At 48.3% G+C, this 14287-nt stretch overlaps 1 protein-coding gene across 1 annotated transcript in view; it reads right to left on the bottom strand.

Annotated features, from left to right (window-relative positions):
• Positions 1-12472, bottom strand: part of CPLANE1 (ciliogenesis and planar polarity effector complex subunit 1) — a 61447-nt gene extending 48975 nt beyond the window's left edge. The window contains exons 1-11 of the mRNA XM_084880554.1: positions 12315-12472; positions 10316-10444; positions 8588-8723; positions 8364-8483; positions 7413-7645; positions 6286-6392; positions 4973-5129; positions 4263-4366; positions 2397-2579; positions 683-932; positions 62-196 (exon numbers count right to left, since the gene is read on the bottom strand). Of these exons, the coding sequence (XP_084736680.1) occupies positions 62-196; positions 683-932; positions 2397-2579; positions 4263-4366; positions 4973-5129; positions 6286-6392; positions 7413-7645; positions 8364-8483; positions 8588-8723; positions 10316-10396 (1506 nt within the window). The 5' untranslated portion in view covers positions 10397-10444; positions 12315-12472. The remainder of the gene's footprint in view (positions 1-61; positions 197-682; positions 933-2396; positions 2580-4262; positions 4367-4972; positions 5130-6285; positions 6393-7412; positions 7646-8363; positions 8484-8587; positions 8724-10315; positions 10445-12314) is intronic.
• Between the last annotated feature and the right edge of the window lie 1815 nt (positions 12473-14287).

Raw genomic sequence — 14287 nt, forward strand, 5'->3', positions numbered from 1 at the left:
CTCCTGGGACTAAGGTCCACACGTCACTGCTGGAAGGGAAAAAAAGCCTGCCGCCGAGTACCTGCGACTTCCCCGCCTCTTCTTCCTGCAGGAATCGGGGGACGGGCGGGTCCGCTGGCCGCCGGCTTCCTTGGCGCTTTAACAGGCTGGACCTCAGGGAGCCCAGAGACCGCAGGTTCAGCCCTCTGCCTCGGGGCTGCAGGAGAAGATTCCGAGAGCAAAGCTTCACCCTCCATCCCGCCTACAGAGCTACACACGCTACAGGCACCGGCTACAGGAGTGAGAAAAATATTCTTATATTTCCAGTAGGACATGACCTCACTCATCTAGGGAAAATGGTGAACAACATAGACTGATGAACAAGAACAGACCCAGAGATAAGGAGCCATGGGTCAGACTGTTGGGCCTCAGAGGGAGGGTGGGGATAAAAGGGAGAGATCCACCTAAGGACTTATGTGCACACATATGAGCCTCACCAGTGGTCAAGGACAATAGGGGGGTGGGGGCAGGAGTGGGGGGGGGACTGGAAGGGGGGGGTTGAGGACAAATATGTGATACCTTAGTCAATAAAGAAATTAATAAAATATATATATTCTGGAATTAGTGCTAATAGTTGTAATTATTCCCATCCAGGCAGAAGCCAGCCCCGGCTGCCGGCGCCCGCCCCCTCGGACAGCGCTACCTCGGACAGCGCCAGGCCGCGGTACGCCCTCTCCAGCCGCCGGGCGGCGTCCAGCAGCAGCGACCGCAGCAGCGCCGAGGGGGACAGGCCATCGAGGAAGCGGAGGGTGGTGACCATGTAGCCGTCAGAGGCGACGAGGTAGGGCAGCCGGGAGTGGGTCTTCACGGAGAACCTCTGTCGCATCGGGTCGCTGGCCGATGCTGCCGAGTCCGCAGAAGGAGCCGAGCCCTGAAATGTGCCCTGCGGTGGCCTAGCAGGCAAACATCGCCATTCAGAGATCAGTAAGAGAAAACCTACAGAAAACCATCGTTATTCCCAAGAAACAGCAAAACAGCCGCTGACAGTTACAGAATGGCGAAAATGCAAGCAAATGAAACACAAAAATTGTTAATGTGTAATATCTGCACAGAAAACATAAGCGATTCCTATAACACAGGTTTATGTGTTTTTTAATCTTCCCTTAATTGTAGTAATTATTTTGTTTCTAAAAGCAAAATTCAAACTGTTTCAGAAAAGAATTAATAGTTTATTTTTATCATTAAAAAGTTAAATATTTAGCCCTAACCGGTTTGGCTCAGTGGATAGAGTGTCCGCCTGCAGACTGAAGGGTCCCAGGTTCAATTCCAGGCAAGGGCATGTACCTTAGTTGTGGGCACATCCCCAGTAGGGAGTGTTCAGGAGGCAGCTGATCGATGATGTTTCTCTCTCATCGATGTTTCCAGCTCTCTATCCCTCTCCTTTCCTCTCTATAAAAAATTAATAAAACATATGAAAAATTTGAATATTTAACTTTGCTTCTTACCATATACTTAAATATATTTGTAAGGATATAATTATAAGTGTCTCTCTCACATCGATGTCTAACTCTCTCACATTCTGGCTCTCCTTTTCTCTCTCTCCCTCTCTCCTCTCCTTCATTCCCTCCCTTCCACTTTCTAAAAATCAATGGAAAAACTATCCTTGGGTGAGGATTAACAAAATAATAAATACATAAATAAAGCAATAGTTTTTGTTAAATATAATCGAGAACACACCCTTTCTCTGTAAAGCAAGGGGAGTGAATTAATTTCAAATGCCTTTTCCAGTTTTTTATCTCCCTTCACTTCGACCAATTATCATTTCACAGCAGAAGAAACGGAGGCTCAAAGAATAACTTACCCAAAATCACACAACAAATAAGTAGAAGAACCACAATTTAAAAAAAAAAAAAAAAAAGTTACATGTGGGTAACTTCTAAAGTCTTCTATTTCCAACAATTTTTTTCCAATTGAAAAAAAAGTATATAAATGTGTCAAGTGATATTGTTATAAATTTACCTCGACAAGGGGAGGACTGATGGGGGATGGAGGAGGGAAGCAAGGGAGGGAGGGGGACTCCTGCAATATTGCCAACATTAAAAAAGTTGTTTAATAAAAATAAAATGTAAAACAATAAAGCAAAGGACATACTTTAACTTTTATGCCAAAGAAAATAAAAATTTTAGTGCTACTGAATCCTTAAATAACTTATACTTACATAGTCACAATGTCAAATTCTCACCAGGATTAAGCCACAAAAAGAAACAGAAAAAAACTATAAATAAGAAACATATCAAAATGCCACACTCAAAGAAAAAATAAGACAATTTGAAAAATAAAATGATAAAAACAAGACAGTACAGGAATAACAAAAGAGAAAACTGTGTAAACAAATTCAAACCACGGAAACGTCTCACCGGTATGTGATGAGTGGGTGGAGGGGAATAAACTCAGCCGGCCCAAATTCCACCGAGCAGCCACGCGTGCTCAGCGTGAGCAGTTCCCCTTGGCACGTCAGCAAGACCAGGGAGCCACGCTTCAGCATGCAGGCCAGAAAAAGGCTGTCATGCGTCCAGCTGATGTCGCCTACCCAGTAGGACCTAGAAGGAGCAGACGGTGTGTTCAGAAAGGATTCCAGACAACGTGCTTGGCCATTTCAACAGCCAAGCGGAGGTGAAACGCTTCAAAAAACAGGGGCAGCCGACACCGGTGTGACTCAGTGCATAGAGTGTCGGCCTGCGGACTGAAGGGTCCCAGGTTCGATTCCAGTCAAGGGCATGTACCTTGGTTACGGGCACATCTCCTGTGTGTGTGTGTGGTGAGGGGTGCAGGAAGCAGCTGATCCATGTTTTCTAACTCTCTATTCCACTCCCTTCCTCTCTGTAAAAAAATAAATAATATATATATATATATATATATATATATATATATATTTTTTTTTTTTTTTTTTTTTTTTTTTTTTTTTAAAGGGGGCAAAAGAATGGAGAGCAGTCCTAGCTTGTGTGGCTAAGTGGATAGAACATTGGCCTGCAAATGAAAGGGTCCCAGGTTCAATGCCAGTCAAGAGCACATGCCTGGGCTGCAGGCTCGATCCCCAGTAGGGGTCATGCAGGAGGCAGCTTGTAAATGATTCTCTTTCATCATCGATGTTTCTATCTCTCTCTCCCTCTCCTTTCCTCTCAATAAAAATATTTTTTTTAAAAGAATGGAGAGCAGACAACTGCCACATACATTTTGTGTATTTCACATCTCAGAAAAAGAGTTCATGCATAAACATCTACCCCATACAATCAGAAATTTAGATACACAAGCAATCATAAAATAAAAATACTTCCTGAGAGTTAAGCTTTTTAGTCACTCACATGCTAACCTCAACAATTTTTAACCCTAATGGTGTCCACAACCAACATCTACCGATACATGGGAAGGTCAGCCCCGCGCCATGCACGCAGCCGCAGACTCGCATCGTTTTCCCTCCGTAGCTGCTGGCAACAGCGATGTCTCAGGGAGACCAGAGCAGCTGTCGCTCATGTAAATGAGGGACACCCCAAGTCATACACTGCTGACTGAGACCAGTGACACTTCCAGAACGAAACTTTTAACGGGGGACAAAATGAAGAGACAAGGCTGGATTGGTCTAAAAACAGAAAATTCAGAGAGCAGCACGGCAAAGTGTTCAGAGGTCTGAGAGGAAACTCCCTACGCAAGGGTCTTCAAACTACGGCCCGCGGGCCACATGCGGCCCGCAGAGGAGTCTTATCCGGCCCGCCAGGTTTTTTGGGCAGTGAGCGCAGCCGAGGTGTTACAGTAGGAATTAGTAGTTCATATAGTCCGGCCCTCCAGCTCTCTGAGGGACCGTGATCTGGCCCCCACTTTAAAAAGTTTGAGGACCCCTGCGCCTACGCCATGTCTCACATGTAGCTCATGTAGGTTGCGACTGACCTGTATGTGAAGAAGAATGCCAACTGTCTTCCAGGTCAGCCTCCCCAGGGAAGCCCAATGTATCTCTGCCAGCCACGCTCACGCTCCCGCTCCCCCTCGGACAACACAGCCAGAAATAAAGAGAAAAACGTTCACTACCCCCCACCCAGGCAGCCCTTCCTGAGGCGCTAGGCCTTCCTTACGCAACGCAATCTTTAGAATCCATCACACTCAGATGCTGAAAGTTACATTATCTATCAAAATATCCATTTAGACACCCACTGAATCATCAGAGCCTTAAACGTATCAAACTGTTGAAAAGAAAGCAAAAACACGACTTAGCAACACAGAGGAGTGCTTACCTGACAAGGGAAGCAGGAACCATGGGGCTCTTATTGCTACAGCCCTTAAGGCTGCCACAGAGAGTAACAAAATTCAGTGTGTTGACAAATAATACCTGAGTTGCCTACAAAGAGTTAAGGAAAGACAATAAAACCATTAAAATTATTTTACTTGAATCATTACTTATGATTCCGAAGACCTAGAGATCTATTATTACATCAGTCAACTATCTAGGTGTCGTTCCCAACGGGCAAGCAGTGCTGACCACCCATGTCTCTCTTCTCTTTTATTCTACATTTTAACTTACAACACTGCCTTTCTTTCTTCCTTTTCCCTCAACCTCTTTTTGCTTTTGAAGACCAAGTATGGAAAACTATGGCAGGTCATTTAACTTTTTTACTGATTTTAGGGAGAGAGAGAAACATGGATGTGAGCGAGGAATCCTGTCTGGCTGCCTTCTGTACCCGCCCCGACCAGGGACCGAACCAGACACTGGGCATGTGCCCTGACCGGGAACTGAACTGGCCACCTTTCGGAGCGCGGGACAGCACTCAGCCATCTGAGCCACACCAGCCAGGGCCCAGTAGCCAATTTAAACAACTTCACCAATCCACAAGGTTGAGTTGGATCAGAAAACACCGATTTAAAGAATTACCTCCGGGGCGGGAATCATATAAAACTGGACTGAACTCTGTCCCATCGACCACTTCAGACAGGTCGCATTACTGACCTTCGGGTCTCTCTGGTTCAGGGTCACTGCCAGGGTCAGGCCGTCTCTGGAAAAGGCAGAGATCAGAGCTCCTCTCGACTTGACTGACTCACACGCAGGACTCAGACTACCCAGAAGGCAGTCTTGCTGTGCCCAATGGACACGGTATGGCCACGTTCTAAGAAAGTAAGGAAAGAATTGAAAACAGGAAGTATCGCATCTTCTAAATTAATACGTAGTTCCTTACAAAGAGCTAAACAGGGTCCAGCTAAATTCCTCCAGGTGCCGTACATTAGGGGCCGCTTAGCAGCCGTCCCAGTGACAGAAGAGCCGGCGCCAGTCAGACAAGCGCCCTCGCGGAGTCCTGTCAGTAACAGCACGCCTGGGAACCAACCCCAAACACGTCCGCTTCCGCTGATGGCTTAGCCACCCCATTCTATAGTACTGCTAACATTTCTAAAGGGACTGATAGAGAAGAGTGGGTTTTCTGGGTAGTGTTCTATGCTTGATATGAGGACTGTTACACGCATGTACATTCATTAGATTTATTTGTTTTACTTTATATAAGTTATAGCTTAGTAAGTTATTGTTAGCATAAAAAATAAAATCAACAGAAAGAAAAATAGACCCTCCCTCAAATCACACTATTTTAATAAATCTTATTTATCCAGGATGTGTTTTTAATGCATTCTATTTTATGGGCTTTTTAGAATAATTTCATGTTTAAGTAAAAAAAAAAAATTCTCCTGCCGAGGCCGGTTTGACTCAGTGGATAGAGCATCGGCCTGGGGACTGAAGGGTCCCAGGTTCGATTCCGGTCAAGGGCATGTACTGTGGTTGCGGGCACATCCCCAGTAGGGGGTGTGCAAGAGGCGGCTGATCGATGTTTCTCTCTCATCAATGTTTCTAACTCTCTATCCCTCTCCCTTCCTCTCTGTAAAAAATCAATAAAACAAAAAAAATAAAAAGTGAAATAATTAAAAAAAAAATTCTCCAGCATGTAAAAAGTACAATAAATTCAAGTAAGTGCCTTTTCACTTTTACTGTAACAATTCCTTTCCAACATAGTTCTTATTGTCTTAAAACAAGTAAAGCCACTTGTTTCCTGCCTTATCTTTTACGTGTTTTCACTTCTAAGAAGGGAAACAAAACAGAAGCACAATAACCGATTAAACGTTTTTAAATGGAAACTAAAGCAATGCTTATGGAAGGAAGGATCTGTAAAGTCTGAGAGGTCACCGTTCATTTACTGATCTGATTGCGTATTTACAAGCCAAAGGTACCCGTGTCTTAAAAGGGAGGGAAAAGAAGAAAGAAGGGAACATTTACCTCACCTCACAGGCGGGAACACATTTTCACGCCACCGAATCGCTAGAAATGTCAACCTCAGACACTCCCCCGAATAAAAGGCAAAGGCACACAAGCAGCAGTCTCCCAGCAACTGTAGATAAATGCACAGACTTCAGTACATGATCCATGACAACAGGTCACGGTGCAGATGAGATAGATCGAGATCTTGTTTCTATTTATTCTAGACATTAAGTCAAAGACTAAGTCATTTCTGAGCCACAGGTATATCCCAAATGGGAAATCAAGATGCAGTTTATACTCTTAAGTAAACACTGCCATTTACTAGGGCTATTACTAAAGTGATACTTACATACTAATTTTCTCTTCTATAGTTCTGTATTATTTAAATTAGGGCACTGGAAGTGGGGTGAGGTAGAGGAAAACAATAAAACTTCAAAATGCAAGTTATAACAGCAATGGATTGGTAATAAAAGATAGGTCCATGCTGCTTTTTAAAATGTTTTTTAGGCCGGGACCGGTTTGGCTCAGTGGATAGAGCGTCGGCCTGTGGACTGAAAGGTCCCGGGTTCGATTCCGGTCAAGGGCATGTACCTTGGTTGCGGGCATATCCCCAGTAGGGGGTGTGCAGGAGGCAGCTGATCGATGATTCTCTCTCATCGATGTTTCTAACTCTCTGTCCCTCTCTCTTCCTCTCTGTAAAAAATCAATAAAATATATTTCTTAAAAAAAAAAAAAAAATAAAATAAAAAAAATAAAATAAATAAAATGTTTTTTAGTTCGTAAGGATATTATTTCCTGGGAATTAAACGGCTTATTGAATATCACCAATTCTAGCTTTTTAAATTACAAAACTAGCTATATTTTAAAACTAGGGAAAAGTAAGACTAGGGAAAGAGAAAGGAAGCTGTAATTTCAAACCATTTATATAAACACTTCTAAGAACGTGACCCAGAAATAATGAAGGTATATTTTCCACAATAATCTCACCATCACCGGGACAATGACAACTAGCGATCTACAGCAATGCCACTGCCCACTCTGCCCGTCAGCTCCAGTGTCTGCCAGAGGCCGAGAGCTCACCCCCTAGGACCCGTCCGGTCTGGATTTTGCCTCATTGTTTTTGTTTTGTTTTGTTTTGTTTTGTTTTTACCTCATTGTTTATGAAGACAGCGTGCACCACAGCCTCTTTATCTTCTGCGGAAGGCAGATGCACTGCTTCCTCAGGTGTGATCTGGGACCACTGGCCCATCAATGACGGGCTTTTAGAAGACAAGATATTCCTGAATTCCAAATATTCCCAAAGAAGTATGCATCCAGAAGGAGTTATAATCAGAACTCTTTGTCCATCTCCAGATACATACAAATAGAGTCTCAACGAGCTTGCTAAAAGAAAAGTTAAAAAACTTATTAAACCTTGAAGTCTGAATTCCCTCCAGAGGCTAAATAGTTTATTCTGACAAAGAACCAGATAATGTGACCATTACGGATAGAAAGCTAAGGCAGCAGTATGAATTAAAAGTACAAATAACAGTAACAACATATCACATATTTACGTGATATTAGGAACCCTTTGTTATCAGATATGTTAGGCATACCAGACTACATTCATCCAAGATGAATCTGAGCATCACAAATAAATGCCACACACACAAAAAAAAAAATGCAAAGAGATATACATTGTACACACACACTGAGTGGCCAGATTATTATGATACACACACACACACACACACACACACGCTGAGTAGCCAGATTATTATGATCTCTAAACACATAATAATCTGGCCACTCAGTGTAAATCCTATATAATAAAAGGCTAATATGCAAATTGTCCTCTCGACCAGGAGTTCAACCAGCAGGCAGGCCAGCCAACCGCCCATTTCCCCTCCCCCCCGGCCAGGCTGGCCGGATCCCACCCATACACACATGCACCAGGCCGCTAATATATATATATACTAAGTGGCCAGACTATTATGTATTCAGAGATCATAATAATCTGGCCACTCCGTGTATACACACAGAGATTTTACAATAGCAGTAGGCAAATGTTTCATCCTCCCTTCCTGTTTATCAAGTTAAACCAATTTAAACCAATTCTCACCTACTGCAGCCTTAATCATTTCCTTAGGCTCTCCAGTTGCTTGGATCGTTTTCAAACAATCTTGATCTTTGTTCCAAAGGAAAAGCTCCCCAGTAGTAAGGAGCCCCGCCAGCCAGGCATCTGTCTCCAAAAAGGAAACGCAATACTTATAGAGGCGCCCTGAGATTGCCCCAGTTAGACCTTTCCCCCAGCTCCGCCCTTTGCGAACACCGGGCCCACTTAACCGTTACTGGACGTGGTGAGCACAGCGAGGTGCCTCAGGACAGGTTGCAGGCGAGGGATCTTCTTCTTCGTCCTTCCCGACAGCAAATTGATTTCACTGATGAGGTTCTCGTCCAAAAGGAAAACAGCTTCCTTTTCCTAAGAGAAGCAGCATGAGAGACTGAGGAGGTGGCAGAAGTTCGTTCAAACTCTTACCCAAATTATGCCAAGAACACCAAGTGACACTTAAGGAAGATCACATACCTTTGTACCACGAATCACAAAATGAACCATAAGGCTGACTCGGCAGACCGAAAGTTGTTTCACTCTCTCTTAAAACTCCTCATTAAAATGACTTGGTAAAATGACCTAACTAATGCAACTTAGATTGCTTTGCAGTTTAAAATTTTAAGAGTGTCTTCCGGTTCTGCTAGCCAAAACTGGGTCATCAATGTAACCCCAGCATGGACAAGTTTTCAAATAACTTACTTAGATTAAGAGAGATGTGGCTTCTGCAACCCTGCCTGGTCCTTTTTTATTGCCAGGAACAGTCTGCTGGTTGGAGTTAACGTTGCCTTCCTGTATTATTACTCCAGGGCAGCGGTTTTCAAAGCACCACCTACCCAGGGCCCCAGCAACCGGAGACCCCGCAGGGAATGCATGTTCTTCTCCCCCAGGCCACTGGGCCAGCACCTCGGGGATGGGGCAGCCCTTGTTTTAACAAGCCCTCCGGAGATGCGAGCCCCCGTGACGTTCCAGAGAAGGTAAGTTAGTGGTGTAATTTCTCAGAGGAAATGACACACCAAATTTCCGTTTTTATATGTAATTTTTAAAAATTGATTTTAGAGAGGAAGGGAGATAGAAACACCAATGATGAGAATCACTAATCAGCTGTCTCCTGCACACCCCACATGGGGGTTGAGCCAGCAACCCAGGCACGTTCCCTGACCAGGAATTGAACCGTGACCTCCTGGTGTATAGGTCTACGCTCAACCACTAAGCCACAGACTGGGCCCACCAAATTCCTTAATTTTAATAACTGCGATAAATCTAGGTTTGCCCACTTTCCCTGCGGTAAGGCCTCCATGCCATGTATTGTGACAGCGTCCGGGACTGTTAGTGCACCGTGACCCATCTTCACCCAGGTCTGCGGGCACCTCGTTGCACACACATAACAACCACAATGGGAGGAAACACTCCATGGATTGTTCCAGTAGGAAAAGCTTCAGAAGATAAAAAATTCCTTTTTGCTATATGCCATCGCCACCTTCTTAAACATAATATAAAAAAGTTTTTCAGCCCTAAGCAGTTTGTCTCAATGGATAGAGTGTCGGCCTGTGGACTGAAGGGTCCCAAGTTTGATTTCAGTCAAGGGCATGTACTTTGGTTGCAGGCACATCCCCAGTAGGGAGTGTGCAGGAGGCAGCTGATCGATCTTTTTCTTTCATCGATGTTTCTGTCTATCCTTCTCCCTTCCTCTCTGTAAAAATCAATAAAATATATTTTAAAAAAATAAAAAGTTTTTCAAAGTACAAAATATTTCTTGTTAATAGACCATTTAACTTTCTGGAAAAGCTAACTTGCTCACTATACTAAAGACAAAACACAAACACAAAACCCTGTCCTGTGGGCGGGTGATCCTTTAAGATGGATTTTATTTTTTAAATGTCACAGGCCATTCTTCACCCTCAGAGGCAAAGCACACGTTCCACACGTATGACGACTGGGCCGTACAATAAAGAAAGACCCACCTGGCCGAGCCAGGAGACGTGGGGCCAGGGCCTCTTCTGCTTGATGGTGGTTGACGTCAACACTTCCAGCCTGACCTCCATGCTCGTCGTGGCTCCGATGGCCAAGTAAGCAAACACGGTCACAGGATGCTGTGAAAAGCAAAAACAGTGGTCATAATGAATAGCCCATATTTACTGAGGATCTAATGTAGAATTCTCATCAAGATCTGGAGTTTCACTCTTTCATAAGTTCAATCCTCTTCTTAAGATGCATTCAGCATCTCGTCTTGTATCTCGAACAGTCAGGCAAACTGTATTTGCTTTTATTTGACAAGTTATTTCTCCGACAGTGAAGGTAAACAAGACCTCGGAAAGATCTGGAAAAACACAGTTTCCACATGATTTGCCTTTCTCTGCATGGCTAAAGATGACCACGGCAGCACCTCCTGCTCCCACTGTGACCTTGACCGACTCTCAGAGACCCTTCTCTGGTCCATGCCTTACCCCTTAAAGCTGGACGGGATCTGGTCTCTTTTAACCAAGAATAAAACAGGAGTGGTGCTTTGCATTTCCCACGGGCAGATCACAAACGGCAACACAGCGTCTACCTCACTCCCAGGGAGAGGGAGGGAAACAGGGACAAGAGAGCCAGTATCAATGGGCTGCCTCCTGACCGCCCCCTACTGGGGGTCCTGGGCAAGTTCCCTGACCAGAACAGACCCAGCCAACTTTTGGTGCACCAGTGGATGCCCACCAACTGAGCCACACTGGCCAGATGTTTGTTTTTTAAAGGGGCCTTACCTCCCCTAGATACGGGCGGGATTCAGTATATACTTAAGTATTTACTTTTCTTAAAATGTTTTTATTGATTTTAGAGAGAGGGGGGAAGGGAGGAGAGATAGAAACATCAATGAGAGAGAAACAGAGACCAGTTGCCTCCTGCACCCCCCATCCTGGGTATCAAGCCCGCAACTGGGGACTCTCGGTGCATGGGCCGAGACTCGACCATTGAGCCACACCAGCCCCGCAGGGACTTGCTTTAAAATACTCCAGCTTTGTACTCAGAGGTAAGTTACACAACCCAAATGCAAAGGATGAAAAGATGGCTCAGAGGTGAGGGTGGAGGCCTGCGGGATGTGACCAGGCTTTCACCGCGGGTTTATTATGCCCGAAGGCTGTCTGCTCCGAACGGCACTCAGACAGCCACGGCGTGACCATCACACACGCCGCCAGACACGTAAGATTGGTTCAGGGAAGGGGCACAGTTAACCCATCACCTCACTAGGCACGTCAGGAAGGGGACACATGGAGCCCCCAAGCATGGCTTCCTGTGAAACACACGGCCGGCCGTTTACAGACACCTCCAAGTCCCCGTGTCTCCACCGCACAGCCTCCTGCGTCCGCCCCTCAACGTTCACCTAACTCATCACCAACCCACCGAGGCCAGCCACCAGGGCCAGCCACCGGGGCCAACCAGCCACCGGGGCCAGCCACCGGGGTCAACCACTGGGGTCAACCAGCCACCGGGGTCAGCCACCGGGGTCAACCACCGGGGTCAGCCACCGGGGTCAACCAGCCACCGGGCCAGCCACGGGAGCCCCCACGCCGGGGTCCCCCCCGCCCTCCAGGGGCTCGGAGGCGTCCTCCGGACCCGGGGAGGCTGCAGCGGGGAGGCCCCGCCCCGCGCCCCGGGCTGAGGGCGGGGGCGGGCGGGGGCGGGCGGGGGCGGGCGGGGGCGGGCGGGGGCGGGCGGGGGCGGCGGGAGGGGGTGAAGGACGCGGGGCCGGAGGGGGAGCGGCCCGGGATCCGCGGGCCCAGGGGGGAGGGGTGAAGGGGGGCTGGGAGGGGAGGGGAGGAAAGGGATGGGGAGGGGTGCAGAGGAGGGATGGGGAGGGTAGGCCGGGGTGCGGTGGGAAAGGATGGGCGGAGGGGCGGGGGCGGGGAGGAGAGGGGTGGAGGGGCGGCCGAGTGCGGAGGGGAGGGATGAAGGAGGGGGCCCGGCGGGGGAGTCGGCGGTTACCTCCGCAGGCCGGGCCCTCGGCGGCGGGCGGGAGGCGCGGGCCCGGCGGCCCAGAGCCAGCCTGCGGCCTGGGGACGCGGGGCGGGAGACGGGGTGCTCCCCCCTTTCTTCTCCTCCTCCTCCTGCTCCTCCTGCTCCTCCTGCTCTTCCTCCTCTTCCTCCTCTTCCTCCTCTTCTTCCTCCTCTTCTCCTCTCCACCCGGTCTGTCTCCCGGGCTCCCCTAGCCCGCGCCGCCGCCTTCTAGCCCCGCCCCGGCCCCCTCTTCTCTCCCCCCTCCTCCCCTTCCCCCCGCCCCTCCTCCCTCCTCCCTCCTCTCCCTCCTCCTCCCTCCTCCCTCCTCCTCCCTCCGCTCCGCCTCCAGGGACGGTCCAACCGCCGCTCCGGGCCGAGGGGCTGCCCTCCGCCTGCGCCCCGCCCGGCCCCCGCACCCCCACCCCGGGGCCTCCTGCGCCCCGCCCGGCCGGCCCGGCCCCCGCACCGGGGCGGTCAGAGCCCGCAGAGCCGAGTCCGCACCCGGACTCTGTGCCGCTTCCCGCCGCCTCCCGCCTGCGCCCGGCCGGCTCTGAAGCGCCTGCTGGTTCCCCTCGGCCCAGCCCCGCAGTGAGGAGCATCAGGCCGGTCTCCAGGAGCACAGGATGCGGGCCGGACCCCCCATCCCGCACCCGCCGCCCTCCGCCCTCCGCTACAGCGGATGGCCAGCCTCTAGGACACACACACAGATACACACCACACACACACACACACACACCACACACACACACACACACACACCACACACACACACAGATACACACCACACACACACACACACACACACACACAGATACACACCACACACACACACACACACACCACACACACACACACACAGATACACACCACACACACACACACACACACACAGATACACACCACACACACACACACACACACACACACACAGATACACACCACACACACACACACACACACACACCACACACAGATACACACCACACACACACACACACACACCACACACACACACACACACACCACACACAGATACACACCACACACACACACACACACACCACACACAGATACACACCACACACACACACACACACACACACACAGATACACACCACACACACACACACACACACACACACAGATACACACCACACACACACACACACACACACACACAGATACACACCACACACACACACACACACACACACCACACACAGATACACACCACACACACACACACACACACCACACACACACACACACACACCACACACAGATACACACCACACACACACACACACACACCACACACAGATACACACCACACACACACACACACACACACACACAGATACACACCACACACACACACACACACACACACACAGATACACACCACACACACACACACACACACACACACACACAGATACACACCACACACACACACACACACACACACCACACACAGATACACACCACACACACACACACACACACACACACACACACACCACACACACACCACACACCACACACACACACACACACTCACACACACACCACACACACACACACACACACACCACACACAGATACACACCACACACACCACACACACACACACACACACACACACAGATACACACCACACACACCACACACACACACACACACACACACACACAGATACACACCACACACACACACACACACACCACACACACACACACACAGATACACACCACACACACACACACACACACACACACAGATACACACCACACACACACACACACACACACACAGATACACACCACACACACACACACACACACCACACACACACACACACAGATACACACCACACACACACACACACACACACAGATACACACCACACACACACACACACACACACACAGATACACACCACACACACACACACACACACA

This window comes from Pipistrellus hanaki (genome assembly GCF_964339955.1).
Source record: "Pipistrellus hanaki genome assembly, chromosome: 4".
NCBI lineage: Eukaryota > Metazoa > Chordata > Mammalia > Chiroptera > Vespertilionidae > Pipistrellus > Pipistrellus hanaki.